This window comes from Sorghum bicolor, chromosome 5, assembly GCF_000003195.3.
Source record: "Sorghum bicolor cultivar BTx623 chromosome 5, Sorghum_bicolor_NCBIv3, whole genome shotgun sequence".
Taxonomy (NCBI): Eukaryota; Viridiplantae; Streptophyta; class Magnoliopsida; order Poales; family Poaceae; genus Sorghum; species Sorghum bicolor.
The window spans coordinates 62,250,684-62,269,390 of record NC_012874.2 but is presented as its reverse complement, the minus strand read 5'-3'; the positions used below and the strand labels follow the sequence as shown (position 1 = coordinate 62,269,390).

The 18,707-nt window shown below is 45.8% G+C and overlaps 1 protein-coding gene across 1 annotated transcript; it reads right to left on the bottom strand.

The window, feature by feature from the left end:
* LOC110435497 lies at positions 14,399 to 15,038 on the bottom strand. Its single transcript, XM_021461097.1, has 2 exons — positions 14,783 to 15,038; positions 14,399 to 14,705 (listed from the first exon to the last, which is right to left on the bottom strand). Exons 1-2 carry the CDS (start codon positions 15,032 to 15,034, stop codon positions 14,523 to 14,525), a joined length of 435 nt encoding a protein of 144 aa, XP_021316772.1. The 5' UTR covers positions 15,035 to 15,038; the 3' UTR covers positions 14,399 to 14,522.

Sequence of the window (18,707 nt, the reverse complement as noted above, 5' to 3'; positions counted from 1 at the left end):
ATCTATCTATATTTATGTTTTGTTTATATCTTCCAAAGATTACATGTGCAATACTTTAGCTTATATGATTAGGAGTGTGGGGTCACGAAGGTAGTACTAAGAACAAAGATTAAAGGACTAAACATGTTGAATTAATTGAGTTGGTTAATTTGGAGTTATAAATCATACATGTTTGTCTCTTTATTTATGTGAATGCCAGAACCAAGGAGGAGCTTATAAAAGTGTTAGTCAAGTACCTTAAGATGTTACCTTACTTGAAGAGTGATGGTACAGTATCACCTTGTGGAAGCTTTCCTTTCTTAGCGGTTGTGCATCGTGTTTGTGGCACCCTCCATGAATCATCTCTTATGAGCTACGTCTTTCTTGTGCAAATTGTTAAACTTCATGTGTCACTTTCTTCATCTCTAATGAGTTTGCATCTCAGGACTTCCCAGGTTGATATTGAAAGTTTTCCTACAGGGGTTAGTCCAACAAAATATACCAATATCTACTCAAGCAGTTTTTAGTTCAGTAACCAAACTAGACTCCATGTCTAATCAGATTAAGGAAGGCTATTTAACATAAGCACCACGCTTAATTTAAATGCCATTGGAAGTGTGACCAGTACTTCCAAACTAACACTTACTAGGATAAACAAAGGTAGCATGATGGCTTTTATAGAGATCTACTCAAGTGGAGATGAAGTAGTGTGATTAGTATTTAACAAATTGAGCATGTCTCAAAGGTAAGGACAACCAACATAGCAACATGGCAAAGGATGTTTTATGTAAAGTACTCCCCCAAGCTTGAATTTTGCAAAATTCAAGATTGGATGAATTTAATTTAATGTTGCATGATGATTGGTTGGGCATACCTTGCGCTTGTCATTCATCCGATCTTCTTGCTCCAATCCTAGAGAGGTTAGTGGCAAGAATACCCGAAGGAATATTTCTACAATTATCTTTATATGCTCAATACACAAGGCAATGTTGCAAATAATTAGAAGTGCTTGTTTTAGGACACTAAGCTTGTCCTTGGGGAACCATCAATTAACTCAACGAGATCTGCAATATTTATTATAGACATATGCATCGACAACTGCCCTTTTAAAGTTTTTATAAATAGAAAAGAAGAGGGGGTTGGAGATCTCAAATGTGGTAAGGATGGAGAGACAAATTGATTGGAGAGATGTTTTATATGAGCAAGGACTGGGTGAGGTATTTATGAAATAACTTCCATGCTCACTGTTGTTTCTCTCATTCTCAAACTCCAAGGATGATTCTTCATGAATGATTAAAATTCCTCTAGGATTGTCTCTCAAGTTTGTTTTATCTATCCATTCAATGGTGATAGCACATGGATTTTTAATGCCCTCTAGCCATTGATGTTGCTCTTCTCGATCCTCCTTCTTATGCATGGGATGTCTAGAAAGATTCATAGGATTATCGGGAGGTTCAAAAGGAAGAGCATAGTAGAAACTATTAAGCTCAAGGATGGGATGGATAGCCGAATCATGGGATTGAAATGTTTGGAAATCGGCTATTGAAACTTCCTTTCCTCGTCTGGGAGATGATTCCTTCTCTATCTCTAAGATTATTCTATGAAGGCTAGTACAAGAAGGATGTCCACAAATGAAGACATACCTTCCTTTACTAATAGATAAAGAAAGAATGACTCTACCAAAGGTTATATGATTAAAACCAATGTGAAAATATTTAGGAAAAACATGGTCTTGTAGGGCTAGGTCTAAACCAGAATTTATAGAAAGATTAACAGATTCCCTAGGTGTAGCTAAAAGTGCATTATCTTCTTGATTAAAAGATAGGACCTCAGCTATAGAAAAGGGTTGGTTTTGACCTATTGCAATCAACTCCGAACACAGATCATAATTAGGGGCAGGACGTGTTGACACCCATGGTCTATGGCTGGTCTCTGAAGGTGCAAAGAGTTCAATAATAGGTATGGAATTTAAGATAGACAAAATAAAAAGATAAAAGAATAAAAGTATAAAAGTATAATACAAGATAATAGCAAGACTCAAAGTTATCTCAGCAAACCGTCTTTCTCCCCGGCAACGGCGCCAGAAATGCTTGTTGATATTTGGTAACGCAATTAGAAAATGATCCGCAAGCGCACAGATATCGGTGAGCATTTCACCCGGGAGGTTATCCAGAGTTATCGTATTTATATTTTTACCACTGGGAGAAAGGGTGCATCTGACTAACCAAATCTAGGCTACTATCCCTTTAGGCTACAAAGAATGTCTCTCGATGTGAGTGATGTATAGAGAAGACTGCAACCATAGTCTCGTTCTAACCTTGGTAAGGATGATCTACTGTTCTATTGGGGAGGCTCACGGAATCTAGACAACACAAAGGATGTTCGACCCGCACCTATAAACCTACCCGTCCTGCTAACGAGATGTGATCTACAAAGGTAACTCGGAAATGTCACGTTCCTCGCTACTACCACGGTCCAGCTAGTCAGGGGATATCTATGAATACCCTAGCCTAAACACCACGTTTACGCTAACAAGTGATTACTCTAATACTCAACCGGAAGAGGATTAAAGTAAACTCATAAACCAAAGAACAATAAAAACAAGAACTTACTAGTATTAGAAGTCGAATTACTGAAGAATCTTAGAAGCAAGCCTCGGGTTAGGAGACTTGATCCCGCAGGTACAACTCGGAGTAGACACTGACAGGCCGGCCTTCCTCCGATCCACACCTCCACTCTATCTCTCTCAATCTAGTAGAAACTAGAAGATCTATTTCTACTTTACATTGGTTGCTAAGCCTAAAAAGAAATATTATTTAGAGAAGAGGTTTTCCTTCGAGGGCACCCCTCAATCTCTATGATAATTTCTTGTCTCCTCTAGAGGCCAGAGGGGGTCTCCTTATATAGTCCTCCCCTTCTATGCGTTTTTGGGTCGATAGGCGAGGTGGTACTATGTTATTCTGGATCCAATAGGTCGGTGGAACGTCGTGTGCGAAGAGAGTCCGGAACGGAGTCCAGAGGGGGGCGGGCGCCCAGGTCCTCAGGGCGGGCGCCCTGGGCCTGGCCCCTTTCGGGCTCCGCTTCCTTCCCGTGGCTTCTGGAGTCTTCTAGATGGTAGAAAATTGCGCGGTGGGTTGATATCTCTATGTAATCCCGACATGTGGGCCTTTCTTCCTTATTTTCTGATAACCCCCTGCAGAAATAGACAAACACCAAAACTCGTGGAATTCTGTCAGATAAAACCCTAAGTCTAGATGTTGATTTCATTTGGATCCTTTTCTTTGTTTATTTGATAATTAAATTTGATGCTTAAGGACCGTCAACAATAGTGATGATGATGAACCAACTAAAGATGAACTAATCACTATGCTAGAAGATTGCACTCATCACTATAAAGAAACTAGAAAGGAGTGCAAGGCCTTGCTTAAGGATAAGAAAACCCTTGAGCAAGAACTTGATGAGCTTAGAGCATCTTATGAGAGTCTAAAGGAAGACCATAAGAAGCTTCAAAAAGCTCACACTAAGCTTGAAGAAGCTCATTCCTCTCTAGTTAACAAATGTGAAAATGAGCCAACTAAAATGGAGAAAACTAAAACTTGCAACATAGGCCTAACATGTGATATCTTAAGTAAGCCTATTGTTGTTGCTTCTACTAACCCTTCATGTAGCACATCTACATCATCCTCATCTAGTAGTGATGGTTTCACTTGTGACACCACACTAAAAGTTGAGAATGAAATTCTCAAGAAGGAGGTGAAAGAGCTCAATCACACCTTAGCCAAGGCTTATGGTGGTGAGGACCGCTTGCTTATGTGCTTGGGTAGCCAAAGAGCTTCTCTCTACAAAGAGGGATTGGGCTATAACCCCAAGAAAGGCAAAGCCGCTTTTGCTCCTCACAAGACTAGTTTTGTGAAGAACAATGGCCGATATTGCAAAGCTTGCAAGCAAGTTGGTCACCTAGAGCAACAATGCATGAACAAGAAACCCAAAGCTCATGTATCCTCAATTAAGCTAAATTCTTTCTATGTGCTTATCAAGGATACAAAAGGTGTTCATGCTAAGTTCATTGGTGCACCATGGATGGGCTCAAAGAAGAAAGCCATTTGGGTACCAAAGAGCTTAGTTGCTAACCTTGGAGGACCCAATCAAGTTTGGGTACCTAAAAAGAATTGATCTTGTCTTGTAGGTCAATTACAAAGCCGGAGGAAGGCATTGGGTGCTTGATAGTGGGTGCACTCAACATATGACCGGGGAGTCTTGTATGTTCAAATCAATTGATACTAGTCAAAATGGTGGCTTTGATTCTATCACCTTCGGCAACAACAAGAAAGGCAAGGTCAAGGGGCTTGGTAAAATTGCTATCTCAAATGACATGAGCATATCAAATGTGTTGCTAGTTGAGAGCCTTGATTTCAATCGCTTGTCAATTGCACAACTTTGTGACCTTGGTTTCAAGTGCATCTTTGGAAGTGATGATGTTGAGGTGGTTAGTGTTGATGGATCAAACTTGATATTCAAAGGATTTAGGCATGGTAGCTTATACTTGGTTGATTTCAATGATAGTGACCCTCAATTGACATCTTGCCTAATTAGCAAATCAAGTTTGGGTTGGTTGTGGCATAGAAGGCTTGGTCATGTTGGAATGAAACAATTAAACAAACTGTTGAGGCATGACTTAGTTAGAGGCTTGAAGGATGTCACCTTTGAGAAGGATAAACCATGTAGTGCTTGTCAAGCCGGAAAGCAAGTTGGAAATGCACATCCTAAGAAAAGTGAAATGAGCACATCAAAGGCATTTGAGCTATTGCACATGGATTTATTTGGGCCAACAACATACACTAGCATTGGTGGTAACAAGTATGGATTTGTGATAGTAGATGACTACACTAGATACACTTGGGTGTTCTTCCTCTATGACAAGAGTGATGTTTGTGATCTATTCAAGTCTTTTGTCAAGAGGGTGCAAAATGAGTTTGAAACCACTATCAAGAAGATTAGAAGTGACAATGGTAGTGAATTCAAGAACACAAGAATTGAAGAATTGTGTGATGATCTTGGCATTGGACATCAATTCTCTCCAACATACACTCCTCAATCCAATGGTGTAGTTGAAAGAAAGAATAGAACCTTGATTGATATGGCTAGATCAATGCTTAGTGAATACAATGTTAGCCATTCATTTTGGAGTGAAGCTATCAACACGGCTTGCTATTGTAGCAACCGTCTCTATTGCCATGGGAAGCTTGGGAAGACACCATATGAGCTATTGAATGGAAGAAAGCCCAACATTGCATACTTTAGAGTGTTTGGTTGCAAATGCTACATTCTCAAGAAAGGCACTAGATTGAGCAAGTTTGAGAAGAAATGTGATGAAGGGTTTTTACTTGGTTATTCCACCACAAGCAAGGCATATAGAGTTTGGAACTTGGCAAGTGGCACATTGGAAGAAGTCCATGATGTTGAGTTTGATGAAACCGAGGGATCTCAAAGTGAAGCTCAAAATCTTGATGATATGAGAGGAGATCAATTGGCAAATGCAATGAAGAACATGGATGTAGGTGACATAAGGCCAAGGCAAGTTGATGATGATAGTGATATTCACATGATCAATCAAGAAGTGCAAATTGACACAAATCAAGCAAGTACTAGTGGCTCTCATGATGATGATCAAGATCAAAATCAAGCTAGTGGAAGTAATCAACTCCCAATACTCCAACCTACTAGTATAGCAAGGGATCATCCATTGGATCAAGTCATTGGTGGTATTCAAAATGGTGTTCAAACAAGATCAAGACTAGCATCCTTTTGTGAGCACTATTCATTTGTCTCATTTGAAGAACCAAAGAGAATAGAAGATGCATTGAAGGATTCCGATTGGGTAAATGCCATGCATGAAGAATTGAACAACTTCACAAGAAACCAAGTGTGGGAGCTTGTTGAGAGGCCAAAGAACTACAATGTGATTGGTACCAAGTGGGTCTTTAGAAACAAGCAAGATCAAGATGGTGTGGTTGTGAGAAACAAAGCAAGATTAGTAGCTCAAGGCTACACTCAAGTTGAAGGTCTTGACTTTGGAGAAACATATGCACCGGTTGCAAGATTGGAGGCAATTAGAATATTATTAGCCTATGCTTGTGCCCACAACATCAAGCTCTATCCAATGGATGTGAAGAGTGCATTTCTCAATGGATACATCAATGAGTTGGTTTATGTTGAACAACCTCCCGGTTTTGAAGATGATAAGAAACCCAACCATGTTTACAAGCTCAAGAAGGCATTGTATGGTTTGAAGCAAGCACCTAGAGCATGGTATGAGAGATTGAGAGATTTCCTTCTCTCTAAAGGGTTCAAGATGGGAAAGGTTGACACTACCCTCTTCACCAAGAAGCTAGGCAATGACTTGTTTGTGTTGCAAATCTATGTTGATGATATCATCTTTGGATCAACCAATCAAGACTTTTGTGAAGAATTTGGAAGAATGATGGCAAATGAGTTTGAGATGTCCATGATAGGAGAGCTTAGTTACTTCCTTGGTCTTCAAATCAAGCAAATGAAGGATGGCACTTTTGTAAGTCAAGGAAAGTACATCAAGGACATGATCAAGAAGTTTGGGTTGCAAGAAGCTAAACAAATGAGCACACCTATGGGCACAAATGATCAATTAGGTAGTGATGCAAGTGGCAACATGGTAGATCAAAAGCTATATCGGTCCATGATTGGAAGTTTGCTCTATGTCACCGCATCAAGGCCGGATGTGATGTTTAGTGTGTGCAAGTGTGCAAGATATCAAGCTTCGCCAAGGGAGAGTCACTTGAAGGCAACCAAAAGGATATTGAGGTATCTTAAGGGCACTCATGATGTTAGATTATGGTATCCCAAGGGGTCTAACTTTGAATTGATTGGATATTCGGACTCCGACTATGGTGGATGCAAGATTGATAGAATGAGCACAAGTGGCACTTGTCAATTGCTAGGAAGGTCTCTAGTTTCATGGTCATCAAAGAAACAAAATAGTGTTGCACTATCAACCGCCGAGGCCGAATACATTAGTGCCGGTAGTTGTTGTGCACAATTGCTTTGGATGAAAGCAACCTTGAATGACTTTGGAATCAAATTCAAGAATGTGCCTTTGCTATGTGACAATGAGAGTGCAATCAAGATGACACAAAATCCGGTTCAACATTCAAGAACCAAGCACATTGACATAAGGCACCATTTCATAAGAGACCATCAACAAAAGGGTGATATTAGCATTGAAAGCATTGGCACCGAAGATCAACTAGCCGACATCTTCACAAAGCCACTTGATGAGAAGAGATTTTGCAAGTTGAGGAATGAATTGAACATACTTGACTTCTCCAACTTGAGATGAGTGTACCCCTACATTTCTATATGACATGCCTCTCCTCCAACAAAGCAAGGTAAAGTTGGTTGACATAGCATTCATACTTTGCTAAGGACATGATTAGAACATATAGACATATTTGCATGACAATAGGCTCATTCATGAACATCAAAAGGTTTTGATGTATGTATGGTACCACTATTGCTTCTATGTTTGCTTGATCTAGTGGTAGCATATGACATGTTGGTGAGCTTGCAAGCCTAGTGTTGAATCTAGAATATGAGCTTATGATGTGTAATTCACCATGGTCAAGATAACCCTTATACTTTATGAGGTGTGAAAAAGCTTGTCCTTGGATCAAACCGAATTACATGTTTTAGGCAATTGATCTAGATTAAACCATAATTTGACCCTCACATTGATTGACTTAATTCTCACTAAAATTTGAACCTTTGTGGTCATTGATGACAAAGGGGGAGAGAAACAAAGATAAAGTCAAAAAGGGGGAGAGAAACAAAGATAAAGTCAAAAAGGGGAAGAGAAACAAAGATAGGAAGAGAAAACACCTTTAAACTTGAGCACACAAAACAAATAGGGGGAGCAAGCTCATGAACCATTTGTTGCATTTGAATGTGCACTAACATAATGAGGTGTTGCATTGCAAGTTTAGATTCACGACTCTTGTTTGTTTGGTGCTTGCTAGAAATAGAACTTGAATGATGTTTTGAATTCTAGCATAGAATTTTATTTTTATGTGGTATCTAGACATATAATGTGATCTCACGAGGTATCTTGAGTTTTTGATGTATGTCTAGCTACATTGGTGCTAAGGATGGTATATTGGCAACTCCGATTGGTATCACGCTTCAAAGGTCCATTCTATATACCTTAGCATCATTTTGGTTGTAATAAATCTCCCAAAATTCCAATTCATGCATATGTGCAAACTTGAACCAAACTCATGGAAGCACATATGTAGGGGGAGCTAGTACTACCAAAACCGAAATTGAAATGTTTGTCCAACCTTGTCTCTTGATAAAAATGCTTTGGACAAGCAATTCAAGCTCATTCTGATTTCATTTCATATCTTTGTGATGGTTGTCATCAATTACCAAAAAGGGGGAGATTGAAAGCCCAAGTTTGGTTTTGGTAATTAATGACACCAAGTTGCTAATGCCTTGTGTTTAAGTGATTTGAGTTAGGCATAGCAACACATGTCATGAAGGTGCATAGTGGCATGGAAAGGTGGCCACACGATCATAAAGGGATGAAGCATGAAGTGGAGATCATGGTGATAGACGAGGAGCAAAGTTATCAAGGCAAAGGTATAAACATAGGGTTTTACTTTTGCCGGTCTAAGATGAGTAGAGAAGTGATTGACCGGGTTTAGGATAGATAGCCGACTATCAAGAGGAGAAATCACGGTCATCTCTCGAATCAAGTGCTACTAGGTTCATATCTTGAGCATATGCATTAGGATCTAGTAAAGTGCTAACTTAACTCCTTTGGTGAAAATGTTTATGAAAATCTAACACACTTGCAACTTTGGTGGTGGACACTTGTTGGTGTTAGCACATTTACAAAGGAGGTGAAGTTCCTAGGGTTGAGAGGGGTGTGGGTTCCTCTCTCCCAAATAAACGCATAGTCCACGATAAGCGAAAAACAAGACAAAAACAACAACCTAAGCCGGAGGCCATGAACCTCGGCGCGCAAGCGACCGGACGAATTCAGATCGTTCGTCATCCAGGTCGTATCCAACAAACTCAAACATATCCACCACTCTCATATTGGGGAAGGCAATCCGCCAGTACTCCCACAACTCGCCAGAAACATAAATTCCTTTATAGAAAATTGAAAGCAGAGTTTCGCTAAGATCCTGCGCAGGTCCTCCGCCAGAGACCTGCGCAGGATCAAAGTGTAAAAAAAGGCTTATCCAAAAACAACTCTTTATATTACATTTTTCAATAGTCTTTACAAATTAATCAGAACCTTCGGCCTTACTTACAAAAAGCGTCACACATACAGACGCAAAAAAGCTAAGAAAAAACCTACAAACTAAAAAGCCTCACACCTGAGGCGGAGGAGGGGCAGAAGTCTCGGGCTGCGCCGAATCCTTGGCACCAGATTCCTCTGGAGCCTTAACACTTGCGTCACGAACCTCCGCCTCAGCCTGAGTCGAAGGATGCGCTTCGCTAGGGGGACGCGAAGGACCGGGCTTGTCAACCTTAGCCGCCCTCTTGGCAATCTCCTGCAAATCAACAAGCTTAAGAAACATTGCAAAGCAGGAAAACAGAATACAAAAAGAAAAACCAAGACAAAGAATACCTCAGCGCGACGAGCTTCCGCCATCTTCTTCGCCTCAGCCCGCCCAAACCTAATCCAGAACGAACTAATGAAGTTCCGGACAGATTTGCGCAGGCTCGAGGTGCCCTCGCCAACATCCTCCGCAGACGCGAACTCCTCCTTGGCAACTCCCTCCGCGTGGGAGCAACCTCCGCGACGCAACAGCTTAGCAAAGGAGCTAACTGCGGCCAAAGCCCCAAAATCAACAGCACCCCCGACAAAGTCAGGGAGCATACGGATATGAGACTTCAGCCATGCGAGGCCAGCCCCAGCGTCGCCGTTGGGCGGAGGAGCAGAGGTGCTTCCCCCAAACTGCGCCAGCGAGTCGGCATAGAGCCCAACAATAGCTGCAGCCTCCGCTTCCGCCTTCTGCATGCGCGTCTGCAGCTCAGCCGCAGACATCCGCTCAGCATCAAGCTCCTTGCGAAGGCGGTCAGCAATGTCCTCCGCCTTCTCGGCTCGCTGTAGGGCCAAATCCCTAGCTCTCCCCGCCTCAGTGACATTCATGCGGAGGACAGCCGCCGAAGCTTCGTCATCTTCTTTCTCCTTCTTCAAGACCTCCGACCCAGCCTTGTAATCATCTCTTTCCTTTCTCAGGGACTCAATTTCCCGCCGGACGGAAGAAAACTCCTTAACCTCCTCCGTCAGGCGAGCCTTCTCAACCTCCAAGGTCTCGTTCTCCTTCTTCAGAGCACCAATAGCCTCGTCCCGGCAAATAACCTCCCGTGAGCAACGCTCCTCCAAGGCGGCAGCCATGTGATGACCCTGCTCAAAAAATAAAAGTCAAAACCAACCTCCGAGCGAAAAACGGCAAAGGAAAATATAACACATCGCAAACGTACAAGGCTATGGTGCTCATATTGCACGCGGAGTAGCGTGTCAAAGTCCATGTTGCAAAGCTTCTGACGGAAACGATCTGTAAATCGAAAACAAGTAAGGAAAAATCGTAAGAACCAAAAACCCATTAGCGGAGGCCAGACTACGAACCTCCGACCAAAGAATGAACCTCGCGCAAGGCACCTGTCCAACCTGTGATCGAAGGATCAGAAGCACCTGCGCAAAACCAAAACCAACCTTAGAATAAAATAACAAAAAACAAACCAAAGAGTTGAACAAAGAAGAAGAAACTCACCAGGACCAAGAACATCAGCAGGGGAAGGTCTGCTGGCCAACGCAGAAGGCGTAGGCTCGCGCCGCGGAGGAACAGCAAGTCCTTCCTGCGCAACGCTGGCACCTTTAGCCAACTCCTCCGCGGTAGCCAACCCAGCAAAAACATCCTCTGAAAAATATAAAAATAACATGAGACCAAGTCAATCAAAAAATAATAATATACAGAAAAACAAGAATCAACAAAAAAATTTTACCCATGTACAACGAGTTTATACCATCTCCAGCCGGACGCGAGATATCCTCCGCCCTCTTAATCCTCCGAACAGAGACAGACTCTGCATCATCACTGGATTCCTCCCGCCCATCCTTCGGCGGAGATCCTCCTCCAGCTAAAGCCTCCCGCGCAGGACTCTCAGCCACCGCAGGATTTGCCTCCCGCGCAAGACTCGCCTCAGGGGCCTCCGCGTCGGAAGACTCCTCCCCAAGAAGGGACGCGAAAGGCGCGCGTACAGAAGAGACCGCGCGTGAGGCTTCAACCTCAGGAACTCCACCAGCAGGAGCAGCCTCCGCAGGAACAGAAGCCACCGAGTTAGACTCGGCAGCAGAAGAGCGGGCGGAGGAAGACTCCACAGGAGTCTCCAACACAACCTCCGCCTTGCGCTTCTTCGCAAGTTGCTTGACAGCACCACCACTCTTCCTCTTCTTGGCCTCCGCCGCAGCAACGGCCTTGGAGGAATCCTTCTTCTTCTCCAATCCCAACAAAACATCCGGAGGAATAACATAATCCTCATACTCAATCCCCAATTCCTCAAACACTCGGTTGAAGCGAGGCATCGTACCAAGTGCAGACCTCCGCTGGAGATACTCCTTCTCCGAGATCTTCCCGACAATCCTCCGAGCAGAAACCTCCACGCGGTCAAGGAAGGACTCCTTAGTCTCATCCTCCGGCAAACCTGCTCCAAACCGGGGAAACGGCAATCCCTCCGGAGGGCCAAAGACCGGCACTTGCACCATTTCAATGGTGAATTCGTCAGTCCTGCGGCCTAGGGGCCAGTAATCAGCTGCGACCATCTCCTCAACTAAATCCCGACCTCCGGAGTATCGGCAGGCTAGAGCAAAGGCCTTGTCGCATGCCAGTCGCGCCTCCAGCTGCTCCTCCGAAACCGGATTCGAAGGGTCAACCTTGTGGATAGGCCTAAGCGACTTCATCTCAGACGCATAAGGATACACCTTATCAACACTGCCGTCCTCCAGAGTCCTCGACGCGGCGGAGGTCTTCACGTAGAACCAGGCCCTCATCCAATCCTTCTCCCACTTGCCCTTCTGGCAGTAGGAGATCTCGCACCTAGACCCAGGCATTGTGCGGCGCGGCATGAACGCGCAGCTTCCAAACTGCGCTATATGTTCAACTCCTTTGGCATCCTTCACCTTCTTAGGCTGGCGCTGGAGTTCAAAATACGAGCAAAAAGTATCTACGTGAGGCGCAGCTCCGTATGATTCACACGCCCAGGCAAATTTGCTAAGGGTCAGTATCCCATTGGGGCTGAAATGCTGCAGCTCCACGTTGAAACTCTCCATCACTTCGCGAAGGAAATGATACGGAGGCATCCGAAGTCCGCAGGTGAAGATATCCCTGAAAACCACCGCATAACCCTCTTCAGACGCAGGTACTGTCTGACCCGCAGGTGGAGCCTTCGCTCGACCCGCCTTGAAAAACCTAGCCTCGACCATATCGGCAATATCCTCCTCCCTCACAGTCGACTCCCCAAATTCAAAAGTGATCGAAGCCATCTCCTCAAATTCCATCGCACTAATCAAATCACCAACGGAAGCTTCAACGTCAGACAGCGTCTCCTCCAGGTCTTGAGCTGCAGCCACCTCAAGCATCCACTCCTCAAACCTTCGCAGCCAACCTCCAGACCTCACACTAAGAAAATTGCGCAAAGGACCAGAAAAATCTGACCTAGAAGGACGCGGCGGAGGAAGATGAGCCACCGTAAATCCTCCGACAACACTTAGGAACTAAACACAACAAAAAGGCGCACGAGCAGCTCAGAGAGGAAGATGTGGCGAAGGAAAGTGTGCAAGCAATGAGAGGCAGGGGTGAGAGCTCAAGGCTCCCCAGCATTCCCTTTTATAGGGGGGGCCTGCGACCGCGTGACCGTTGCGATTCCCCGCTCCCAACGGCTAAAAGCGGAGGATTCGGCCTGACCGTTGCGATTCCCCAGCACCAACGGCTAACTCCAACGACTATAATAACCTCCGCAATATAAATCGCGAAGGATAACAGGATATCAGAACAGTAATGACCGGAGGATCCTGGCAAAACAAACAAACGAAGAAAATTATGACTAAGGAAAAGAAACATTTTTCCAACAATGCTAACAAGCACATCCTGCGCGCCAGGGGGAAGGCAGCAACCATGCTCGTAGCCTCCGCAGCGTGGCATGTTTTTGAGCACATGGACCGCAGGAGTGCCATTAGCCCAAAAAGGGGGGAACTGTTGGGGGATGGCCGCACCCTTCCCCCTGGCAGCGTCTAAGGATGCCCTTCAAGCCAAGGAACCTCCGACCTCTGAAGTGTCGGAGGATATCCTCCACCCAGGGAACCTTCGTGGAGTTGCGTGCGGAGGACCCTGAAAAAAGACTAATATTGATGACTCGTCTTGTCGTGCTAAGTGCGTGCAGGGACTGCACCAGCGGAGGCCCACAAGCAAGGAAGAGAGTAACCTCCGGCCCTCTCAAGTCCGAGGATGGTTGAGGACGCGGCGGAGGCGAGGGACCTCCGACGCGTCAAGTCAGGGAACCTGAAAGCCCAAGTTTGGTTTTGGTAATTAATGACACCAAGTTGCTAATGTCTTGTGTTTAAGTGATTTGAGTTAGGCATAGCAACACATGTCATGAAGGTGCATAGTGGCATGGAAAGGTGGCCACACGATCATAAAGGGATGAAGCATGAAGTGGAGATCATGGTGATAGACGAGGAGCAAAGTTATCAAGGCAAAGGTATAAACATAGGGTTTTACTTTTGCCGGTCTAAGATGAGTAGAGAAGTGATTGACCGGGTTTAGGATAGATAGCCGACTATCAAGAGGAGAAATCACGGACATCTCTCGAATCAAGTGCTACTAGGTTCATATCTTGAGCATATGCATTAGGTTCTAGTAAAGTGCTAACTTAACTCCTTTGGTGAAAATGTTTGTGAAAATCTAACACACTTGCAACTTTGGTGGTGGACACTTGTTGGTGTTAGCACATTTACAAAGGAGGTGAAGTTCCTAGGGTTGAGAGGGGTGTGGGTTCCTCTCTCCCAAATAAACACATAGTCCACGATAAGCGAAAAACAAGACAAAAACAACAACCTAAGCCGGAGGCCATGAACCTCGGCGCGCAAGCGACCGGACGAATTCAGATCGTTCGTCATCCAGGTCGTATCCAACAAACTCAAACATATCCACCACTCTCATATTGGGGAAGGCAATCCGCCAGTACTCCCACAACTCGCCAGAAACATAAATTCCTTTATAGAAAATTGAAAGCAGAGTTTCGCTAAGATCCTGCGCAGGTCCTCCGCCAGAGACCTGCGCAGGATCAAAGTGTAAAAAATGGCTTATCCAAAAACAACTCTTTATATTACATTTTTCAATAGTCTTTACAAATTAATCAGAACCTTCGGCCTTACTTACAAAAAGCGTCACACATACAGACGCAAAAAAGCTAAGAAAAAACCTACAAACTAAAAAGCCTCACACCTGAGGCGGAGGAGGGGCAGAAGTCTCGGGCTGCGCCGAATCCTTGGCACCAGATTCCTCTGGAGCCTTAACACTTGCGTCACGAACCTCCGCCTCAGCCTGAGTCGAAGGACGCGCTTCGCTAGGGGGACGCGAAGGACCGGGCTTGTCAACCTTAGCCGCCCTCTTGGCAATCTCCTGCAAATCAACAAGCTTAAGAAACATTGCAAAGCAGCAAAACAGAATACAAAAAGAAAAACCAAGACAAAGAATACCTCAGCGCGACGAGCTTCCGCCATCTTCTTCGCCTCAGCCCGCCCAAACCTAATCCAGAACGAACTAATGAAGTTCCGGACAGATTTGCGCAGGCTCGAGGTGCCCTCGCCAACATCCTCCGCAGACGCGAACTCCTCCTTGGCAACTCCCTCCGCGTGGGAGCAACCTCCGCGACGCAACAGCTTAGCAAAGGAGCTAACCGCGGCCAAAGCCCCAAAATCAACAGCACCCCCGACAAAGTCAGGGAGCATACGGATATGAGACTTCAGCCATGCGAGGCCAGCCCCAGCGTCGCCGTTGGGCGGAGGAGCAGAGGTGCTTCCCCCAAACTGCGCCAGCGAGTCGGCATAGAGCCCAACAATAGCTGCAGCCTCCGCTTCCGCCTTCTGCATGCGCGTCTGCAGCTCAGCCGCAGACATCCGCTCAGCATCAAGCTCCTTGCGAAGGCGGTCAGCAATGTCCTCCGCCTTCTCGGCTCGCTGTAGGGCCAAATCCCTAGCTCTCCCCGCCTCAGTGACATTCGTGCGGAGGACAGCCACCGAAGCTTCGTCATCTTCTTTCTCCTTCTTCAAGACCTCCGACCCAGCCTTGTAATCATCTCTTTCCTTTCTCAGGGACTCAATTTCCCGCCGGACGGAAGAAAACTCCTTAGGGTTGAAGGAGGTGAAGTTCCTAGGGTTGAGAGGGGTGTGGGTTCCTCTCTTCCTCCCGCCGAGCTTGCGAGGCGAGATTCGGCGCTTTTGAGAAAAATAAGTATATATTTTCTATTGCGCCGGTGGGAAATTTAGAGGAGTCGCGGGAGTGTTTTCTTAGTGAGAAACACTCACCGGACGCTGAGTACGGAGGCACCGGACGCTGGCCTCAGCGTCCGGTGTGCTTGACCCTACTAGGGTTAAGCACCGGACGCACTCTGAGAGCGTCCGGTGGTAAGCGTCCGGTGTGAGGGGTTTTTGCAACCCTCTCTGCGCACGAGTCCGGTGAGCACCGGACCGTCCGGTGCCCAGCGTCCGGTGAGGTCGCGAGTTTGACACCCTCTCTGCGCACGAGTCCGGTGAGCACCGGACCGTCCGGTGTGGACTTGCAGAGCGTCCGGTGTGTTGCAGGTAGCCGTTAGAAACTGACGCGCGAGATTCAAAGAGGACACGTGGCCAACTCCAGTGCACCGGACGTAGGGGGTCGAGCGTCCGGTGCTCACTTAGTAGCGTCCGGTGCCCCCGTTTTCAGCCCAGTGAAAAACAGCCAACGGCTATTTCTTTGAGGTGGCTTATAAATAGTTGGTGGCCAGCTTTGGGAGGTTCTCTCTTGCACATTTTGAATACTTGAGGCATACATTGAGCTAGAGAACACTCCCTCCACTCATCTCCTTGCTTGATTGCTCATCCTGGTGAGATTGAGTGAGATTCAAGTGCATTGCTTTGAGAGTTGCATTTAGTGGCACTTGATTCTTGAGTTTGCTGCGGATTTCTTGTTACTCTTAGGTGTTTCCCGACGCCCTAGACGGCTTGGAGCAGCGGTGGTGTGGAGCTCGTGATTGGAGATTGTTTCGAGCCTCACCAAGTGATTTGTGAGGGGTTCTTGAGCCTTCCCCGCGGGAGATCGCAATTGGCTACTCTAGTGGATTGCTCGTGGCTTGGAGGATCCCCATCTTGTGAGTGGATGTGCGGCACCCGCTGAGGGTTTGGCTTTGGATTGCCAATTAGCTCGTGATCCATCAAGTGGGTGTATCGCCACAACGAGGAGTAGCTTGCCGGGAAGCAAGTGAACCTCGGTAAAAAATCTTGTGTCATCTCTTGCCGAGGATTCTCTTGTAATTGTGAGTGATTGGTTGGTTATATCTCTACTCTACAACGTTGGTATAACAATCACTCTCCACTCCTTTAATTACTTGTATACCTTGCTAGTTGTTTAGCTTGTTTAGTTTAGTCTTCTTGTTTAGGAGTGTAACTAGCCTTCTCTTGTTGTAGTGCTTTAGTGTTTAGCCTTGTACTAGACTTGTTTAGGTGGCTTGCATAGCTTAGTTGTGCTAGTGCTAGAATAGCTTCGCCTTTTGTTTTACTAATCAACTTGTCTAGTTGAAGTTTGTAGAAAATTTAAATAGGCTATTCACCCCCCCCCCCTCTAGCCATTTGGACCTTTCAGAACCTCCGACGGAGACGCGTCGAAGGATCGGCGACCGGGCGAGCCAAGGAACCTCCAGGACAGCTGAGCCGAGGAACCCCCGGCGCGTCCGAGCTAAGGAACCTCCGACACATGAAGTGTCGAAGGATCCGCGACTGGGCGGAGGATCCAAGCCTCCGACCGGCTGAAGCCCTAGACAGGGGGCACGCGTGGTCTTTGTAATGCGAAATTACGCGAGTGACTTGGAGTCGGTAGATTGTAATTGGAGAATATGCTGGGATATTCCCCCACCGTCACGGGGCATTTTTGTAAATGTCATTAGGTCGGTTTCTGAGCCCTATATAAGGGGTGATGCCGTTATTAATAAAGAGAGAGAGCATTCACTGTATTCACCTACTGTTGAGCCCACTGTCCGTTAGTGCTCAAACATCTCACAGCACCGAGTGAGAAGGTTCTCGATCCACCGTACTGCTGGAGAGTGCGGAGAGCATTTTCCCAACAGGTTGAATCCTCTGGCTTGCATTGCAGAAATTAGACCTTGCCAGTTCACCGTGTCAAAGGCCTTCGCGAAGTCTAGCTTGAGGATTATAGCTGGCTTCTTCCTTTTGTGGCAGACTTGAACGAGCTCGAGGGCATAAACAAATGTGTCCGCAATGGATCTTCCAGGGACGAAGCCGGTTTGGTGAATATCTATTAGACTTGCGATTTGCAGTTGTAGCCTTGAGGTCAACATTTTCGTCAGGATCTTGAGGCAGCTGTTTTGCATACTGATAGGGCGAAAGCAGTCGACATCAACCGCCCCTGGCTTCTTGGGTATCAATACCATGTGAGAACGGTTGATCCTCTCCAGCTGAGCATTGCCATCAAAGAAGTTGTTGAAGAAATTCATGAGCATAGACTTCACCCTCGCCTAGGCTGTCCTGAAAAAGGCCGAGCCAAACCCATCTGGTCCTGGCGCACTATTAGAGTTCATCAATTGCAGAGCACTCTTTGCTTCATCTTCAGAAAAGGGCTTGACCAGTTCATTGGATGGAGAGGGACTTCCGGCAAAAAGAGTTGAAACATCTAGGGGTGAGGACTCCCCAGGCACACCGAAGATTCCTTTGAAGTAAGCAGTGAGTGCTTCAACTTTCCCAGCATGACCAACGATCTCGTGGTCTCCGACCCTGACCATGCGAATATGGTTTCTGCGTAACCTTTGAGAAGCCCTGGCATGGTGGAAAGCTGTGTTGGCGTCGCTTTCTCTGATGTGTTTTTCCTTGCTCCTTTGTTTCCAATACGTTGCCTTTTCCTTGATAGCTTGCTGCAAAGTGTTTTGTGCGAGCTGCCGGACCTGGAATTCCTGTACTGACAGGGACCTCATTTCTTTGAAATAATCAAATAACTGAATCAAGAATATGCAGTTTTTGGTTAGAAGAGGTGGTGCCCTTTTACACCGAGACCAAACCTTTGCAGACGCCCGCGAAGCTTTGATGCAGGCGACCAGCTGCCCAGCAGCATCAGCACAAGTCGGTGCCTGATCCCAATCTAGGAGGACCGAGGTTAAGAAAGAATCAACTTTGAGCCAATGGTTCTCCAGTCTGAAGGAATGGTTTTTCGGTAGGTTGGAGGAAAGAGAGAGGAGAAGAGGGGTGTGGTCAGACGTGGGTTTATGAACTGAAGAAAGGGTGATCAAAGGGAAGTCAAGAAAGAGGTCGTTGTTAGAGAAGGCTCGATCTAGGCGAGCAAGGATTAGGTTGGCCTGGCCGTTGGACCAAGTGAAACGGCGATCACAGAGGTCAATTTCAGAGATCTCTAGATCGTGAA

Excerpts from the sequence above, each read along its gene's own strand:
- LOC110435497 (XM_021461097.1), bottom strand. The coding sequence starts at position 15,034 with ATGCTCCCTGACTTTGTCGGGGGTGCTGTTGATTTTGGGGCTTTGGCC. Across the intron at positions 14,706-14,782 it reads CGGAAGCTCGTCGCGCTGAG|GAGATTGCCAAGAGGGCGGC; the intron begins GTATTCTTTGTC and ends GTTGATTTGCAG.